At 34.8% G+C, this 19591-nt stretch overlaps 3 protein-coding genes across 5 annotated transcripts; all 3 read left to right on the forward strand.

Annotated features, from left to right (window-relative positions):
- Positions 1 to 4109: 4109 nt before the first annotated feature.
- Positions 4110 to 6199, forward strand: LOC143466180 (uncharacterized). The gene is made up of 5 exons (XM_076964817.1): positions 4110 to 4244; positions 4589 to 4622; positions 5388 to 5471; positions 5659 to 5837; positions 6090 to 6199. The coding sequence occupies exons 1-5, from the start codon at positions 4136 to 4138 to the stop codon at positions 6197 to 6199; spliced, it is 516 nt and encodes a 171-aa protein (XP_076820932.1). The 5' UTR covers positions 4110 to 4135.
- Positions 6200 to 6694: 495 nt separating this feature from the next.
- LOC143466181 (chondroitin sulfate synthase 3-like) lies at positions 6695 to 8272 on the forward strand. Its single transcript, XM_076964819.1, has 4 exons — positions 6695 to 6883; positions 7248 to 7373; positions 7566 to 7729; positions 8014 to 8272. The coding sequence occupies exons 1-4, from the start codon at positions 6695 to 6697 to the stop codon at positions 8270 to 8272; spliced, it is 738 nt and encodes a 245-aa protein (XP_076820934.1).
- LOC143464421 (solute carrier family 12 member 8-like) lies at positions 8272 to 18264 on the forward strand. 3 transcript variants are annotated; one of them, XM_076962170.1, is made up of 21 exons: positions 8272 to 9123; positions 9336 to 9434; positions 9737 to 9808; positions 10390 to 11300; positions 11737 to 11880; positions 12060 to 12254; positions 12481 to 12613; positions 12807 to 12905; positions 13061 to 13262; positions 13470 to 13557; positions 13811 to 13877; positions 14284 to 14363; positions 14489 to 14689; positions 15086 to 15214; positions 15394 to 15472; positions 15567 to 15616; positions 15745 to 15852; positions 15970 to 16062; positions 16233 to 16325; positions 16471 to 16655; positions 16850 to 18264. In XM_076962170.1, the coding sequence occupies exons 4-21, from the start codon at positions 11211 to 11213 to the stop codon at positions 17052 to 17054; spliced, it is 2241 nt and encodes a 746-aa protein (XP_076818285.1). In that variant the 5' UTR covers positions 8272 to 9123; positions 9336 to 9434; positions 9737 to 9808; positions 10390 to 11210; the 3' UTR covers positions 17055 to 18264. The 3 variants fall into 3 exon arrangements, with proteins under 3 accessions (XP_076818285.1, XP_076818287.1, XP_076818286.1); XM_076962172.1 differs by lacking the exon at positions 14489 to 14689; XM_076962171.1 differs by lacking the exons at positions 8272 to 9123; positions 9336 to 9434; positions 9737 to 9808 and adding an exon at positions 9815 to 10122.
- The last annotated feature ends 1327 nt before the right edge of the window (positions 18265 to 19591 follow it).

The following is a 19591-nucleotide window of genomic DNA, read 5'->3' on the forward strand; positions in this document are numbered from 1 at the left end:
GTAGCGTAGGTACTTGAGAAAAGAGTAGATTGCTGACATTGAAAACGAACTTAGCAATTTGCTCCTAAAAATCATCCATACAAATATTATTTTGTGTTAAAATGCACTCTTCGAGGGCTGAGGCTTAGGTCACAAGTTGTTCACCAAACACAGACTTGGGCTCCCCTCAAAAAAGTTTGGGAACGACTGCGTTACAACCTTCATGCTGCCACTGTTTACAAGCAACAAAACGTTTGAAAAATTAGACTTCGGAGTGAAAAAGGCAAAGCAGAAGAGAAAAATGTGCGGTTCATATAAGAGCTTGTTTCCATTTCTTCATAAATTAACAGAATCGCTCAAACATTTAATTGATTCAATAATTAGTCGAGTCGCTATCTAGTCTAAGTTACAAAACCAAACTCGTTTAGGGCAGCTGGTTGATAAAGTCTAAAGAGAAAATAGTTATGCTCAAATGATTTTAAATCTGTAAGCTGCCAAGCTTTTTTCCATCAATCTGAAGAAGACACTCAATTTTCTTTTTGCATTGTGAATAAAAAGCACTCCTACACATAACTAGCAGTTATATAGGATATCTATGAGGTCATCACTAATGTACGGAGGTAAAGTCATTTTATCACTCGTTAGAACAAGAGGAAATAGTAATGCTCAAGTGATTTTGAACCTACAGGGCAGCAAGCTTGATGAAACTTTTTTCCACAATTTAGAAGAGATCCTCCCTTTCAATCAATCATTTTATTTTTCGTCAAAAGCACGGTTGGGAAGAAAAAATCAAGCCAGTTTGTTATTAGCATGCGCTAATGAACAGGAAAAGTAACTAAGCCGAAAAGGCTTAAAACATGCTTGAAAATAATTAAAGTAATAATTGCTGGTAACAACTAGCATGGCCACTAAGCCCAAAATTAGTTAAATCCACAAAACATAAGTTAAGGAAAAAAAGTAAAGATAAGCAGACGAGGAAGTGGTGTGTTCAAGCAACAGATGATTGAAAATTGCTTCAATGCTGTACATCAGTTGATCAGTGGATGGGAAAAGAAAACCCACCACAAAAGAAACCCCATCCTTGGCGGGAGCCCAATTTATGGTGGCCATAACACTAACGTAAGGCGTTGTTGATGATCCCGAGTTTTCTGTACAGCAACAATTCACACCAATGATATTCTTTAAAAGATGTGATGACATTGCTGCTTGTTGCAAGACAGAATTTTCTCGGGTGGTGGTGTAGCGGCCGTTGGTTGTCTGTTTGTTTTGTCGCTGGTTGGCGCCCTCACAATGCTCCCAGCACATGTTGATTTCAGCACTGCTCGTTCTTTTTACCGGCCCATTCCGTTTTGCACCGCTTGTGCGCAGGACATGAGTTTGAGTAAAGGTTAAACTCAGAACCTCGTGTTCATTTATTTTAATGTATGAGCGAAGGAGACAGTGAACAGAAATAGCAACCTTCTGAGTCAGGAGTCAACAATTCAGCAACGCAACAACAGCACGACCTTCGCCATAATGGTATATCGACAGTGATTACAGAAAAAGATGCCAATGCTGTCCAATAGATGCTAATGCTGAAAAGAAACTTCTCTTTTTCCGAAACTGAAGACTCGAGTGACATTGGTGGTGAATTCTTAATCCAGTAACTTCCTTATTCTAACCTAATGGGTGATAAAAAATTCTACAACAGCTATGTCCACCCGAAATACCTTAGTGGGCCAAAAATTACGTCACTATAGTTCAATTCGGGCATGCATTGCCACCATGAATGACTTACACTACTAACAATACGCACAATAACGGACGTTATGACGCTCAAGCAATTCATACATAAGTAAAATAATAACGAACGGCAAACTATCATACATATTTCATACACATACATTTTACATATAATATAACGATACCAAAACCAGGGCCCCGCCCCCACAAAACCTTCAAAAGGGCCACGGCCGCTGCTCTACCATCTACGGAAGTGCAGAAGTCACCACACCACACCAGAAGTAACGACAATGAAGTAAAGAAGTGCGAAACTTACAATACTGATCTAAAAGTTACCTCAAAAATTTAATTTTCTTAAATAGGCCTAGTTAAATTCCAATAAGACAAATTATAATAATCAAAAGGAAGTTCATATTTTCGATCTAGTTCATCACTTTCGCAGTTTCCTTTTTCACTTCCGTTGGTAGTAGAATGTATACGGAAGGGGTAAAAGACGGAATACGTGCGGACTTTTACTCGTTGTGGTGGTGTGTTGAGTTGTATTGTATCACTTCCTCTCTCCAACATGAGAACCAGAATGACAAGGAATTAAGAGGCAATAAAAATTAAAAAAGCTATGTGACGTGGTAATTCCATAAAACTTGTTCTGGGACTGTAGAAGTAGGTTTAAGTCGCGCAAAGACTTTTCTCAGTCCACGGATAGCGATTAACCATAAAGGGAAGACTCCGGTAGCCGGTAGAAACACCTTCGGCGAAAGCATCTCTGTCTCTGGTGATTTTTCTGCACCGTGTCACCAAAAATTACCAAGTAATCTTAGTAAGATTAATTAGTACGATTAGTAAGTAATAGTTTACTTGATAATAATGTTTGGTGTCCCCTTGCAGCAAACAAAAGCAGGTAAAGGTCATGGTCCAAGCTCATCCTGCTCTGAGGTCTTTATGGCTGTTTTTTTATATGATATGATAATGACAGTATATATTCTCACACTGAGGAAAGTGTTTGCACGACTTAAGCCCAGCAACCGGCGACTAAGTGACTCTTTCATTGCACAAGTTTGCCCACCACTGGTCTATGCCAAACTCTGCAAAGCATTGTTATTGCCTTACCCTAGGGCAGGGGTGACGAACCTATTCGATGACGCGGGCCACTTTGTCAGTTACGGCTGAGCAAGCGGGCCGCACAATTTTTTTAACATTTTGCATAATAATTAGCATTCAAGCACAACCGCTTCATTTGGCAGATTTTTAGCTGCTCCCGCGGCCGCAAAAAATACATCGATTGAGTGCGGCAATCTATTGAAGACATACTGTTGCGACTCAATTGTGCTATCAGCTTTTGATATCGCATTGCGCAAAGATTAGAAACAGGTGAAAGAAAGTTCAAGACTGCTGGTCTCACCGGACGCTTCGTTCAAGACTGCTGGTCTCCCGGACGCAAAATTTAACCCTAAACTCCGGACATGTCCGGAATTTTCCGGACGGTATGGCAACCATGCCTTGCATGTATGGGCGTTTGTCAAATCGTTTGGTGGGCCGCACAAAATTGTTTGGCGGGCCGCAGGTTCGTCACCTCTGCCCTAGGGCCTAGAGTATTATTGCAAACCCAGCATTGTAACAACTGCGCTACTAATCCGATCGGCTGTATAACTTCTTGTTTTCTGCTTGTGATATTGCAATACCCTGGTCTCCTTTTTTTCCATTCCCGTTGCCTTATCAGGATTAATTATTGAAGAAGGATTCATGTCATAAATGATTTCTTTTTGTTACTTCATAATCCTTCCCAATTCCCATTCAACAAGCCCTTAAGTTTGACTGCAAAAGTACAACAGACCTAAAAATTCGTATTGTTAAATGTATTTACTGGTAGTTTTTTTGACACTTTGCTCATAGAATAGTCAATGATTTTCATATATATAATGTTTAAGAAACAGTGGAATAGCCATCTTGTGTTGTATGTAAAATAAAGTAGAGAACAGACTAGAGTTTTATCTTCACCGTCAGTCACAGACAGCAAAGCAGGCGATGAAGCCTCAAAACCGACAACCTCCTTTATAGGATCTACAGTACACTGAAAATAACATAGCTTGTTGAAGATAATGTCATCCAAATATGGTTTTGCAGCGAAAAATGCAAAAACATAGAGATGAAATAGCGGCAATCTTGTTTCCAGTGCAGTGGTTTATGCTAATTACACTACTTAAAAACAAAGAGAAGTGAGCAGTATAGTGTTACTTGAATCAAGTCAATAGAATTAAGCTACAACTCAGGTGGAGCTTCAGTAAAATAAAGAAATATATACTTCTAGGTTTGCTTCAAAGTGTTCTGTATTACAAAGAACTTGTAAAAGGCAAAATTTAGAACTTCTCTGTTTAAATTTTTATTCCTGATTTTATGTGTTTTGCAGAATACTTTCAAGTTTAGGTTAGGCAACAAAATGTTTTTCCGTTCAAATGTGTTTTATCAATACTTCCAATTCTTCATTTGTGTATTTATTGGCTGGTTCATGGTTGGAATATGGAATGGACAATTTCAATATAATAAAGGTAATATTCAGTGTAAAATAATAAACAATTTTACAAGTTCATACTAACATACTTAACCTTTTTGTGGTAAATTGATATGACACAGTAGGTAGAAGGTATATAACCGTGTTATCTTTTGCTAAACTTTCATATCTTATCTTCTTCACACTTCAAATCTTAGTGAATACTGCCATGAAATTTCTACTGTCATACTGTGCAATAGAAATATAAGAAAGTAGTAGCAGTGTAAAACGGAAATAGTAAATTTTTATAGAGATTGCAGTATACTATGGGCTTCTATATAGATTTAATTTTTCAAGATTTGTTTTGCCTTTTATTTCATTTATTCGTGTTTATGACTACAGATATGATGATATCGGAACAATGTTCATGTCAGAGGTAAGGTTTAAATTTTTATTAAACTAAACTATATTCTAACCTAAGCCAGCTATGTGCAACCCATCAGCTGCATGTGAACCGGTAGCCTTTTTAAATATTTCGTTGTAAAGTATGGTATGACAATATTTATCTTCCGACTGAGAAAAGTCTTAAACTCAGCGATGATTTCTCATCGCTTGAGCCCCGGTTACTGAGCCAGTCTTTGCAAGTTCCGATTTGCACACATTTTTTATTTTGTTTTTTTTTAATTTTTTGTATAGTATTGCCCGAATTTAGAACTGTCCACCAGGTCCACTGAACAGGAGCAAGTGTTGTTAATGCCTTGCCTAAGGGCATTACAATGGTATGGCGCTACTGGGTTTCAAACACGGAACACAAACAATATTTGTTGCGAAGGCAGTGCCCCAGCCACTTAGCTACCGAGCCGATGAAGTCTTGCTATATTGGTTTATAGTCTTGGTGCTATAACTAGTAAACAATTGACAAGAAAACTGACTTGTTTGTCAAGAATGTTTCTACCTACCAGCTTGAATGCTGCATGGTCTAAAAATAACTTTGATTTCTTTTCCAAAATGGTGGTGAACTTGATCATGTGATCATGTGACACATTATTTGATGTGTGTTCATTACTTAATAATCATAAATAATGAGATTATACTTAACCCAGGACAAAATGTTTTAATTGGACATAGCTGCTCAAAGTCAAACTTACCTATATCTGCATTATTTCGAAACATTCTTACTGCAAATGTTTACATTTGCTAGATATTTCTGCATGCCGTGCAAAAAACCTGAAGACACTAGAATCACGGAAATGAGAAACACTGAAGTTGCAAATAGCTATTATAGGTGAGGACAAATGATTACTATATCAAGTTTTTGGCACAGTTCCTGTGGTTTTCTCGCTTTGCTTTGTTTACATACATCACATGGTTGAAAGCCCGTTAGCTTGCCTATGCAAGCTTGCTTAAAGTTGGTTTTGTAATGTATGTAAATTTGTTAAAGTAAAAGTTAAAGAAAGAATTTATCTTTGCAGATCTTACCGTTACACACCACTATCAGCCACTGAAGATGAAATTGGTCGTTGGAGATTTTTAACTGAAAAGTATAATTATGAGATGATTAACCAGGAACCTCGAGTTGGCCTTAATGGAATGTGGAAACTTGAAGTAAACAGAGTGAAAACTCAAGGAGAAAAATTCATAAATGATCATGGTGAGGCGGAGGAGATTCCTAATGTTATATATACTCATTGCAAATAATATAAAGACTACATAAAGTATTGTATGTTTTTTATAAGTTGCAACAAAATTTCTATTTAAGTTATTTTATAAACTTTAATTTATTGCCCTATCATAGATGCTGATTAACCTGAATTGTAAGCAACTATCTGCAAAACTGTTATGTGTTAAGCTTTTTGAATATATGCTGGTTACAAGAGCACAGTGTGATATATATATTGCTTAGATTCCAAGAATAAGTTGGTCACAGGAAGATTGAAACTTGACGGAATGCATCATCACATTGATCCCTTCAGTGGAGTGAAGTACCTGATAACATTTGAGGTAGTTTTATGATTTTGCATGCACTGTAGTTTTAAAGTAGTGGTAGCCTTGTCGTAAGTGAATTTCTGGTAAGAAGTAAATTTGAAAATTTGTTGCAGACTTAAATTTGCTTTTAATTTTATCTTTCTGCTCTAGGAAGAAAAAGATGATGAGAAAAACAGCGCAACTGTTGAGATATGGAGACCGTATGTACCTGGAAAGCCTCAGCTTGTTGATATTGAATATGATTCTGGTTCAAAAATGATAAATATAATATCTCCTCTGTCAAAGGTGATACAGTGTTTAAAAAAATATCCTTTCTTTCCAGTTTTTTTCTAATGTTAAGAAAACAGGCATTGCTGTAAAATGAAAATATGTATACATAGTCTTAATTTTTCTCTTTTACAAACTTGGCTTTATGTTGAAACACTGATTTAGGACAATCTTTTACAATTTTATGTTAACAAGGTAACTGAAAGATTTAGACATTTTCTGGCGAGGTATGAGGAAAATATTCTTCATAACCCTATGGCTGGCCCAGTGCGCATTCTCTTTGTCATCTTCAAGCCAGATGAAAAGAGCAATGATCACACCACCACTGACATGGTTACCGTCATTGAAAAATTTAAAAACAAGAATCCAAAAGCCTTGATAGATTATACCTTTGCTGTTGGAGAGTTTAATCGAGCAGTTGGCTTGCACACAGGAGTTTCACAAGTGAGTATAATGGTATATGTTTAGTTGCTTATCCCTAATTTATATCGCTTTAGGATTTTTTTCACTTCTTAATAATATATTTATAGTAGTATATGGCTAACTGTAACTAAACAAAACAAAAGGATTATTATATATTTATAAGTTAGACAATATGAGTTAGTCGTATAGTTAGTCCATATAAAAAACCTTTGTAGGCAATGATGAGAATAGATGTGTTCTGAAAATTAGAGTTTTATGATTGGTGTGTTGATTCCACTTGACAATAAGAAGTGTGTTTTTGCAGCTATTCTGCTGTTTATTTATAATCTGTTTACTCGAAGTGATTTCATGATGTTTTGAATGCATATATACTTTTTTCGTTTAGTGCGATGACAATGAGATTGTATTGTTTTTGGATGTTGATTTGAAAGTTGGGCCGGATTTCCTAGGGCGCATTCGTCGTAACACAATTCAGCACAGAAAGGTCATCTTTCCAATTATGTATTCACAGGCAAGTATTGATTAATCCATGCTCCCTTGCCAGTTATCCATTGTTATGCCTATTTTGTTTTCGTAAGGATGATCTTGTGATTGTCTTCGTAAGGTAGACTCTGATAAATATATTTGCATAATTTGTGCTTAACATCTAATGACTTAGCAAGATTATGTGCATAAGTAATTTTAAAAACACAATTCATTGCAGTATGATCCTGATATTCTGGTAAAAGCTGCTGCTGTAGATGCAGATCTGCAATTCTTTACCGTAAATAACATGGACATCAATAAGCAGACAGGTTTTTGGATTTACTATGCATATGGTGTTGCAGCAATGTATAAATCTGACTATGTGAAAGTTGGGGGATTTAGGTATGACATTTTCATGCTTATAATCAAGCTGATTAAGATTTGTTAGCTGTACAATAGCTGCTGTCATAATGGTATAAATTAATTCAGTACAGTTTTATGTAAATTGTTAAAAATACTATTTACGCAGACATGTCAGGTCTCTTTGTGATACCATGCAGTCTTTTAAAATTATGGTGCAGGTGTTGCAATCTGCCTTACTGTAACATATCTCATGAAAACAATATCAAATCATCATTAAGGTTGATAGTTTTCTTTCCCCTACAAATAAAAATGTGACATCACAGGTTAGATATCAGAGGATGGGGTGGTGAAGATGTGGATTTATTCAAGAAAATGGTTGCTGACACACAACTGGATGTGATGTCCATTGTAGATCCAGACCTTATACATATCTACCACAAACGAGGTTGCGACATTGAGCTTGCTTCTGATCAGTATGATATGTGCGTTGGTGCGTGGGCTGAGACTTTAGGTTCTCAAGTTGAAATTGCCTCACTATATCTTGATAGTCACCGTAAACAACATAAAGGAGCTTTGTTATAACATTTCAAAGATGAATCTATATTTTAAATTGTTATTGGATTATATTTCATGCGTTTTGCAAGACTGCAACATCCCAATTCCATATCTCACACGTTGAACACAGTAGGTACAACATTGATAGCGTCTTCATCTGTGTGTTTGTTTAATTTTTTTTTTTGTATTTATACCGCCCACTGTTCAAACATTTTCTTCTGTATATCAAGTGGGTGGTTCTGCTTGCTGGCACTACTGTTGCTTTAGCTTTTATGGCTCTCTTGGTTTATATTATGCAGTATAGCATCATTTACATTTTTGTTGTTGATGTTATTGTTTTGTACCCACACTATAATATTGTTGATATGTGCATTAGAGCTAATATGCTTTGGTAGTGCTTATTAAAATACATTTATTATTCTGTAAAAGTGGACTTACCTGTTTCTACCCAATAGATTGAAATTTCATTCATTCAATTCCAAATTCTTCTGTGTGCAAAATATTGTGTTACAAAGGTGCTATCTACTGTGTCTTTCTGTATTGCTAGAATTTTAAAACCACATTATTGTGAAATGTTTTTTGACTTTCTTAGCCATGTTTGTGTATATTACTTTCATTTTAGAAATCAATTATTTGCGAAGAAAATTGAAGCTTGTGATTTTACTTTGTTAATTCAAACTAGTGCTTTCTGTATTTTTTGTAGGTGATGGTAGGTTTTAACAGAGCATTTGTGCTAAATCTTAAACATTAAGATTTTGATCTGATTCTACAATGTGATTGACTGCAGCATGTCTCTCATTCAACAGCTTTTCTTTATCTGGATCTGGATATTAATTTTTTTAATTCTTATGGCACTAAAACTCGACAACAAGTTACAGGTGAAAAATTTTGTTAATTTCTAAGTTTCTTTGTTACATATATTTTATATAGTTTGTGAAGCTAATTTCTTCATCACGTCTTTGTTCTAAAAACAGTGCTTGAAATAAGTTAATTTGTTAAGAAAAAGATTACTGTGAAGTTGTTTTCCATATTAGCAGTGATACAATTTACATGAATTTGCAATAACAATTCTTTGCAATTATTATTTTAGGTTATGTGGTTTGTTGTTTTCATTCCTTGTTTTATTCTGGATGGTGTACAACTGTTGATTGCAACTGTTCGTGTCATCAGACATTGCAGAAATGGTTCAGTAAGAAACCCACTATTCTCTCTGTTTAAACTTTGGGAAATTTAATTCTTAAATTTGTCGTTTGCTTTGTATTTTTTGCTGCTCTTTATATAAAACATGAATAATGGTATGGTAGCTAGTTCCTGTTTGTTTGTTAAATCATTTATGTCACTGCATTATTTGAAATTAAAATCTAAGAAATTGGTAAAAGGAATTTTATCATTTTCCGATAGTTGTATTGTATGTATGTATGTATGTACTGTATGTATGGTACTGATTACCCTAAAGTCAGAAAAACGTTATTCAATTCTTTTGTTTTTCAGCTTAGTCGGGAGACCTCTATAAAGAGAAAAATTTGGAACTATACTACCTGGATTTGTTTTCTCTTGTTTCAAGTAAATCATACTAACTTGTCATTACGAATTATAATCACATCATGGACTAATTGTTGTTAACGTTTGATGAACCAAAGTAGAAATCAAAATGTGGTTAAAATTCAGAAATTCCACTACACCCAATGTGGTGTTATTTTTATATGTGCAGCCTGTGTAGCATAAGGCTTTTGAGGTACTAAAATTAGTTACAATTTTTTGAATATCTGGTTTTAATTTGGAATATACTGCCCTTATTGAGGGGTGAAAAATTTCAGGACAGACTACTACAAAAATGATACCACAATATTCGATTATAGCATGACTGGACCAACAAAGTTAGTTACAATTTTACCTTGAAAAATCACCTACTAAAAATGAAACATGTAACATATTTACATTATTTAGTTATTTACCCATGATTAGAAAACAGATTTAAAAAGTTTTTAAGAGAGAACTTGTTCAAAAAATTATATAACATTTCAATGAATTATGAAACCATGGTTACGTTTTTCAGCATGTTGCAACAGTGCAGCCGTGAGAGTTAAAAGGCTGAAATTCTATCCTGTAAATGTTTATCGAATACTGCATTGATTGTTTTGCAGGTATTTCTATGTGCAAAATTGGATGACATCATTCCTGAAATGAAATTGCATTTTGCCTTTATACCACTATGGATTGTTCTTGTGGGCTACCTTATTGACTTGTTTCGATTCCAGTTGAGAATTGCAGCAGAGGTGTTAAGACAGTACGGCACTTAGTGTACTGGCATTTCTCAGTGAAAAATATGAAATCTTCTTTGTGGTTTGCTTAAACTGCGAGTAGATTGTTCTGTGCCAGCCTTTATCCATGAGATTTCAATCGCCAGAGAAGATTAGAACTGATTGGCCCCACACCAACAGAGCCAAGACATTGCAAGTGATCATGAAGAAATGTGGTACTCATGTTCAAAGCAAACTTCTACATGTTAATTTACCTGAACTGCTTACATGTATGCAAACTTCAAGCATTTGGATGTGATATCCTATGGTGTTCTGCACATAACATCCGTGTTAATACGTGAATTTATCTCATATTACTAATTTAATCTCAAAAATGTTTAAGAATGTGTAACTTTGATGTTTTATTCACTGTATTTTTTTTTAATATAAGTTAAGCAGTACACTTCCATAATCAGTAATATTGGTTCAATATGCACAATTACCAATTCTCTAGTGGGATTGTATTGTGCGCTAGGGCAGTTTTTGATGTTGTGAATTGTTTGCTGATTCTTTATGTGACTTTCAAAAGTTCTTTTATGCACCCTTACTTGTGCAATTAGCTTCAGTTTACATTTTTTCTAAAGGTTGTAAGGTTATAAGTTGGGTAGGTGTTGATAATGATGCTGCATTCCATGCCATGACAAACAACTAGTTGATAGAGCAGGATGTCCATGGAAAGCAATTCAGATCAATCTGGAAAGGCAGATGAACAATCTAAATACAAGGATTTATTTTACGAAGAATCGTCCCATGAGGTTAGTTTAAAAAAAATTTGTATTGATTGCCTTCTTTAGGTTTCTAAGTTAATGTTTAAGTTATTTGTTTGAAATTTTCACAGTACAATTTAATGTTTCACGTGATATAATTGCCCCTGTCCTCATTGCCTACTTTTTTAAATTGTATGTTTAGTTGTTGCAACTTGCAAGTATGTCTCTTGTAAGGTCTTAACAGTATGATATACACTTTTTTACAGTATATATTTGCAATAAGAATGCAATATTTTATGTACTTTTTAGTTTTATCTCTAGACTCTAGTTGATAAAACCAACTCACATGGGTGCACCAAATATTTGTGAAAAATCAATTTTTGCTACCAGAAAAGCAGTTTGTTGGCATTTAAAGTAGGCCGACCTTTAAATTAACTTGTTAGATGGCCCTTGTTTGTATTGTTGTCATTTTTAACCTCTGCAGGGTGGGAAGAGTTCTAAACCCTGGTGGAAATCCCAGTTTTTTGTGGTGGAACCAGTTCTTTTTGGGACGTGGGATGGAGTTTTCACGTCCTGTCTTATAAATATATTTGGCGTTGTTTTGTTTTTAAGAACAGGCTGGATGGTGGTAAGTCTTACCTGTATTAATTTTTCTGCTAAAGTTGCAATTTAGACCTAACCTTTGTCACTTGTATGTCAACAGAACTATCCTCAAAAATTCTGAAATTTTTTTAAACCTAAATGTTAATTCCTGTTTTTTTTTCCTTCGAGATAACGGTTGATTTTATGTTTTATGTCAATACACAGGGTAATGTCGGCATATGGTTGGCAATTTTGATTGTAGTGATCACCATATCTGTTGCTTTGCTTGCATCATTATCTGTGATTGGCGTATGTGAAAGGATAAAGGATGTAGGTACAGGTGGTGTGTACTATCTTGTTTCAAAAGTATTAGGCGGAAAAGTTGGAGGAACAATTGGAGTCATGTATGCATTTGGACTGGTAAGAACGGATTGGGTTTATTGCAAGTTATCAATTGCTCGACTTGACATACTGATTATTACTCCCGAATTAGTGGAAATTTAGACTGTTATTTTGCATTGCCACGTCATTATCGTTTGATTGCACTGTTGTACCAATAGACATTCTATGGTTATAAATATTTTTACGTATCATAGTATATAGCAATTTTTGATACCATAGTCAATGTCACATAATTTTGTTTCAGTGTGTCGTGTCTGCACTTTATTGCACTGGCTTTGCTGAATCAGTGACTCAAACTTTTAACTGGGAGAGTGAATGGGCAGTGCGAGGGGTTGCCATAGTTACCTTGATTCTTCTTCTTGCTATTAACCTTGCAGGTAATGATTGCTAAATTGGAGAAATGACATTTTTTTAAAGATCAGGCTATGTTTTATAATTAAAAAAATAACAGCACGTATCATTAATAATGTCGGACAACGAAATAGCTATTAACATGGAACAACCATCTGTATATATGGATTTTATGACAACCGACTTTTATGACAGTATAATGACTTTTTTGACATGTAGGTGTCAAATGGGTGATTCGACTTCAACTTTTACTTCTTCTTGTCTTGTTTATATCGACTTGTGACTTCTTTGTTGGGACGTTCGTTCATACTGATCCAGGTATCAGCGAATGAATCATCACAAGCAAAATCTCATGTTGTTTATTTTGTCTGGTTAACTATGTGATGTGGTTTATTTTTTGCATAATCTTGAAGACATTTAAAACATTTTTGTTTTCTTGACATATTTAAAACATGTTTTAAAAATATACTTAGATGCTGGATTTGTGGGATATTCATCAGAAGTTATGCACAATAACACCTACATTTCACTCCAACCTGGTGAAACATTCTTTACTATATTTGGTGTGTTTTTCCCTACTGCAACAGGGGTAATGGCCGGTGTCAATATGTCAGGGGATCTTAAGAATCCATCAAAAAGCATCCCACTGGGTACTTTATCTGCAATTACAATAAGGTATATTGATATTTTACTAGAAAGGTCATTTATATGTTTATCAGTGTTCAAGTTTTTTTGGAGAAGTTTGCTTTAAGCTGTTTCTGTTTAGCCTAGTTTGTTATTCTGCATGTGTTCCTAATAATCATGGAATTAAAAGGTCAATAAATCCTGAGGTGGCTCAGTGTCACTGTCTGCATTTTATTGGACTATATTTTGTAATTTCAGTTTCATTCTTTATCTTATATTTGTGCTTCTCCTTGGTGCGACATGTTTGCGAGATTCTCTTCAAACAGACTTCATGATAGCTGAAAAGGTATGCAGAACGTTTCATGCTGCTGTCTGTAGCCTTCTATAGCAAATGTTAAATATGTTTGATGTTTTTGGTTATAGCAAATCTGTGTTTTATCATTTTTTTTATTAATTTACGAGTGTAACAATGATGCTGGGTTTGTCAAGTAGGCATCATGTACGGTTTATTATTTAATAATCTTCATTCTCATTTAATCAGTCTTTGTTATTTTCCATATAGAAAATATCAGTTTGGTTTTGTTTGTTTTATGCTTTAGGTTTCCGCTGTTGGTGTGTTGTGGCTTTTAGGTGTCTACATGTCAAGCACATCGTCATGCAGTACAGGTGACATGATGGCCATCACAATGAAATATTTACCACAGATCAATTAATATTTTAAACAAATCAATTAAAAAAACTCTATATATTTATCATGGTAATTGAAATAGAGTTTTTGGTCAAATCCATATGAGTTTAACTGATTCTGAAAACGGTCACTGACTTAAAATACGTTTGACATCCCTGCCATATAATAACATCCTATTTGAAAATCGGTTTGGTGCATTGTGACATATTAAAATTAGCTAGATGATAATAATTTGTACAATATAAGCAATATGCTGATGAAGACTGACCTATTTCTAATTTTTTTTCTATAATGAATGTTGGCAATGCGATTGCTATTGCACTGTAACATTTTTGTGGATTTTTTGATATTCAAGTGAAGGTAAACTTTGGCCTTTTTTTGTAGGTTTGTATGGTGCTCCCAGAGTACTGCAGAGTATCGCCAATGAAAATGTTTTACCGATCTTGAAATTCCTAGGAAAAGGGGTTTGTTTTAGTTTTTCTTGAATACGTTTAAGTTATGCTTTGGTAATGATTTGCATGTGGTTTATTTTACACGGAGCTCATTTAAATAGCATGTTTTTGTATTTTTATTTCTTTGTTTATTTCAGTTCGGAGCCAACAAAACACCTGTAATAGCTATTGGCGTTGTTGGTACCATTTCCCTTGTTTTTATTTTCATTGGAAATTTGAATTTAATATCTCCGGTGATAACATGTAACTTCATGTTGGTGTATGCAACTGTTGATTACGCCTACTTTGCTTTGGCTATGAGTTATGACCTACAAATAAAGAATTTCAGCAAATTTCAGGTTTGGACAAGCTTTTCTCGTGATTGCATGATTTGCTTTATTCTATGTATAAGAAATGGAAGCATTTAGCAGCATGCTTTATCTAATTTTCGTTTTTTATTATAAGGTAAGTAGAAAAGGGAAAAAACATGCTACTGATGATAAGTATCAATAAAATGCAAATAACAACTATTCATGCATGCTAAATACCGATAAGAGAAACTTTGGTGTATTATTTCCCTCCGTATCACAACCCACTGATTTAAATGCAAGCATAGGTTTAACTAGTAGTGATGATACAATTATTAACATGTTTCTTTTTGACATTGTTTTTTATTGTTGTCATTATTCTGTGTAGTGTTTGCTTGTATTAAATCTATTGTGAAAAGAATGTTTTTGAATCTCCATGTCTTACAGACACCAAAAACTGCTCGGAAAGGTTTTGTCAAGCATTCTGGTGTCAGCTACGGGACGATGGAGCAGCCTCCTCCAGGTACAATGGACGAATTTGCAAAGGATATGAACAATCTTTTTAAACATTCAGATGTTAGTAAATTTTCTTGGCTTGCTTGTATTTTTTATTACTGTTTGGCTTTACTTCCAACATACAAATATTGTGTTATTTTGTAAAATGTTGGTTTATTGTACACTAAGATAAAGTTGTTTCTTGGATTTGGAAACATTGGCCTCTATCTTCATATTTATAACATCATCATTGTTGTTAGAACTGGGATAAGAAGCAGCAACCGAATGGTGAAGTTAAAAAGGAATCGTCAGTTGAGAAGGATCCAAAGAAACGATCAGGTAATGCTTGAATAAATGGTTGATCTTAACAGTATAAGTTGTAGTACTGTGGTTGCAATAAATTTAGTAACATATGTTTTGTGTTTTATTTCAGGCAAGGATCACTTGAAGGAAAGTTTCGCTCTTGGAGACTATGAACCGAAGGTGAGTTTATTTGTAGGCTATAAATATATAAAATAAAATATCACAGAGACTCTTTAAATTTTGCATGAAATAGAATTTGGTTCAATTTGCATAGAATTACGTTTTGCAAACGATTATGTTTTCTTCAGATCGAGGAGGATACATCAGAGAAGCCAGTTGAAGTAGACGAGGAGCAAGAAAACTTAGAAAGTGATAAATCAGAAGAATCTGACACTTTACAGGAGAATACTACAAACGTGAGCACACTGCACAGCAAAAGTTTTATGTAGTGCCAAACTTGTTTGGTCAATCTGAATAACACTGTGAGAAAGCTGGATATTGCTACTTTTACTACTAGCATTATTACTGTGCAGGCATTTGACAATGCTTCAGTATCTGCATCCACTACAACTTCTGATGATGCTCAACTTATCAATGATAAGGATAATCCTGATGCAAACTCAGAGGTATTTTTCACTGTTTTATCTACCAGCTATTTGTAGATTACAGTCGTTGACTTAATTTTTGTATGAATACTGAATTAATGTTGCTACAAACGTGTTACTTATATTTTAACCTACTATTAATTAGATCTAGACAACAACTGGTATAATGATTGAATTTGTCTTAATCACAGTCTGATGTTTCCCTTAATGATACGGAGGAGATATTGCAGCAACCGAAATCTTGTTATTCTGTTTTCTGCAACAGATGGGCTTCTTTATTTGGTGTGAGTAGTGTACATGATTTTCATGTCTGTAAATTGTCGTAAACTGCCATGAATTTACAAGTTTTTAATATTGTGTTAAATAAATATACAACTTCATGTCCTGGCGACATAAAAAGAGCAATTCCTTGATTGTGTTGTTTTTCAGGCTTTTATGAGTATAGTGATAATGTTTTTGATAAACTGGATCTATGCTCTTGCCAATATACTCGTTTTTCTCATCCTCTTCATGTATACCTCACTTTCCAACCCTGGATTAAACCCTGGAGCTTCAGCTGAATTTAGTTTTTTCGATTGGGCAGCTGGTGTTGCGACAGGACTGTGTTCGTGCAGGTTTGTTACATATATACTGTATTTCAATTAATAGTTTATTGGTTAGTGGATTCGTTTTTAAGTAGGTATTCCGGTATTCATTTTATGCTAAAATTTAACATCTATGTTATATCCTTATCACTTTGTTTTTGCTGTTTTTAACACCTTCCCTACGTTCTGATATGCTTTGTTGTCAAATGCTTTGTTTATTGCAGAAAACAGCCAGACGTTCTGGAGGAGTACGTGGTCACACCTATAGTTAACACGCCATACACAGTCGTATCTACAGTTCTGACCAAAGACAACGAGGACTTTGCAACCCGTAATCGCTTCCATCAATCAGCTGTTGGGGATTATGATTACGCTTCGTTGGTAGCCGCTAGAAAACCCTCACCAACGATGTCAGAAGAAAGCAATTAATAATAATTCAATCTACTGAAAATTATTTTCTCTGAAAGCCGTACTTGTGGTTAACGGGATTGTGCTATGTTGCAAACTTTATTGTACTGTAGATCAATAACGTTATGTTGCGTTAATGTAGATCACTTTCATGTCTTGACCTATTTGTTTTCTTTTATCATATTTATGTTTTGTATTTTGCAAAGTAGATGATATGTTAGTTGCTATTGTAGCGGGTATTATGCTTTTTAGGTGACTTATTTTACATTCGTTTTTTTAGTGTTGGAGTTCTGCAATGGACCCAGTGGTTAATGCTTTTTGCACATACTTCTTTATGCAGTGATTAAATTCTCCTGTCTGTTTAACTCATGAAGTGTTTAGATATGTGGGAAGAACTACCACAAACCACCCGTTGAAATTGTTTGATTATGTCCTTAATTGGTTGTGTTATGTTTATCTGGACAAAAGGCTGCAATTTTCATGCTTACGTGCTATCGACAATGCCCTGAACCGAATTTTGTGTTGCATTTCGTGAATTCGTAACTTGTTTTATAGCGGACGTTTGTTATAATTAATTTATCGATTTAGTTATATGTTTTAGTTTTTAAGTTGTTTTTGTAAGAGCACTGCAGACCTATCTTATTCTTCAAGCAATGTTTATATCTTCATATTATGGTAATTATGTAGCAACCTATCTCTCCGTCTTTTTATGTAATTCTTGCACTTTGTCTCTGAATCCAGTCAATTTTTCATATAATTTATTACAGATGTTAGTAGTCGTTTATCAAATCCACCTAAAATAGTTTTTCTACAGTGTTTTGTATTTTATACGGTGCTATCTGTGTTGATTACAACTAAGTTAACAGACAATGTAATTTCCTATCGGTTTCGCATTCAATAGATATTAAATATTTTTTGTCAGTTTTTTACAGGCGAGATTTTTTTTGTATTTTGCACATAAACTCTTAATATATTTTTTTTAATACTGTTGCTGATGGTTTCATCCATTAACTTTTACTGCTATTCTGATTTTCATGTTGTAAAAAACATAAGTTTGATGTAACACCTTTGCAGAATTGTACCAGTTACAATTTGGTGACAATTTCGCAAGCAGCTTTGGTTGCTATCTGCTTCAGTAGAACGCTGGTAAATAGTTAGTGCAATAGTGTCTGTACCATATTACAACCTGTTAAAACAACAAAGATGTTCCTAATAAAACTTGGGAGATGTGTTTTGCTTGCATTTTTTATTGTCTTGGGACATGAAAATGTCTCCTTTTTATCCCGGCTTGATTTTAACCTTTGAATAATGATAGGATCTTTACACCTCGGTTGTTTAATTAACACGGTTGTCATTAAGATGCGAGCTGGTAGAGAAAATGTGTAAAAAGGCTGTTACAAACAAGTTCAGAAATTTTGACGAACTGATTTTGAACACAAGACGTTACAGTTAAATTTCGGACTACTGAACGAATATAAAGGTGTTATCTCCGAAACCTATAATTTCGCTGGCTATTCAGTTGGAGAAACGACAATTGCGTTCGCTTTCAAAAGTTTTTAGCCTTTGCGTACGTGAGCCGACGTTGTCGTATTTTACGGCTTACATGATGCGCCGTTCCGGAAATCAGTATCGTAAATTGTTATTGGTTTTCCGCTGCTTGGTAATTAATCTTGAGAAAAACTACAGCTTTTATAAGTCCATGGGGAAAGGTGACAAGAAAGAATACCGGTCCATCTGAAATGCTTATACGTGAAGTGAAGGGAAAGCATTAAGTAACGAGTCTAAGTTTGGGTGCATTAGACACGCAATCAAATGCCGCTAAACGTAATGTAACGAACATAAACCCGTGTGTAAATGTCTGTTGTCTGAACTGGGCATAGAGAAAAGTTTGAATGACTGAACATGACGAAGGTTTTCTCTTCACCTGCTAGACTGAAAAACGACAAGCCAGACATTTTAGCTTGAGATTGGATAAAGACTGGCTAGATACGACTGGGCTGTTCGCCAAGTTTGATTTGATGAACAGTGGCACTTTGAGGTTGTGTAGAAACGGCTTTACTTAATTGCGTTTCCATCACACGTGTGCGTTCGGTCACGTCTCAAGTGAATTTTGCTTGATTAAAGTATAATTTGAAAATGTTTTTTTATGGAAAAGTATTGTATAGTTACATAGTGCAGTACCTGAACACTCACTTGGTCAGTTTACAAGATGATGGTCAAGTACAGGTTTTTTTTAAGGTTTGGTTTGGGTGACCGCTAAATAGTTTTAAGAGACCGCAAGTGTTTCATTTAAATACCAAAAAATAGACATATTTGCTTGTCCAGTCTTGCAAGTCCAAATTTTGGGAAACCGCTGGAGAAATTTGGGGGACCGTTTCGGTCCCCCAAATTGGATTGTAGCTTACGTGTGAACTGTGAAGTACGCAATAACAGCAGTTAGAAAATGAGGTAGCTTCTCAAAGGTTGACTTCGTTTATATACATAAGCTTGAGCTTTCTTGGTAACGTGTAACCACTATACAACTATTCGATGTTAAATACAGTCTTATCCCATGTATT

Source organism: Clavelina lepadiformis, chromosome 7, assembly GCF_947623445.1.
Source record: "Clavelina lepadiformis chromosome 7, kaClaLepa1.1, whole genome shotgun sequence".
Taxonomy (NCBI): domain Eukaryota; kingdom Metazoa; phylum Chordata; class Ascidiacea; order Aplousobranchia; family Clavelinidae; genus Clavelina; species Clavelina lepadiformis.

Bases quoted from the DNA above. Each gene is read 5' to 3' on its own strand.
- LOC143466181 (XM_076964819.1), top strand. From the start codon at position 6,695: ATGGCTGGCCCAGTGCGCATTCTCTTTGTCATCTTCAAGCCAGATGAA. The intron at 7,374-7,565 runs GCAAGTATTGAT...AATTCATTGCAG, and splicing joins TTCCAATTATGTATTCACAG to TATGATCCTGATATTCTGGT. The intron at 7,730-8,013 runs GTATGACATTTT...GTGACATCACAG, and splicing joins GTGAAAGTTGGGGGATTTAG to GTTAGATATCAGAGGATGGG.
- LOC143466180 (XM_076964817.1), top strand. From the start codon at position 4,136: ATGTTTTTCCGTTCAAATGTGTTTTATCAATACTTCCAATTCTTCATT. The intron at 4,623-5,387 runs GTAAGGTTTAAA...TACATTTGCTAG, and splicing joins GAACAATGTTCATGTCAGAG to ATATTTCTGCATGCCGTGCA. The intron at 5,472-5,658 runs GTGAGGACAAAT...TTATCTTTGCAG, and splicing joins GTTGCAAATAGCTATTATAG to ATCTTACCGTTACACACCAC.
- LOC143464421 (XM_076962170.1), top strand. From the start codon at position 11,211: ATGTCCATGGAAAGCAATTCAGATCAATCTGGAAAGGCAGATGAACAA. The intron at 15,215-15,393 runs GTTAGTAAATTT...CATTGTTGTTAG, and splicing joins ATCTTTTTAAACATTCAGAT to AACTGGGATAAGAAGCAGCA. The intron at 15,473-15,566 runs GTAATGCTTGAA...GTTTTATTTCAG, and splicing joins GGATCCAAAGAAACGATCAG to GCAAGGATCACTTGAAGGAA.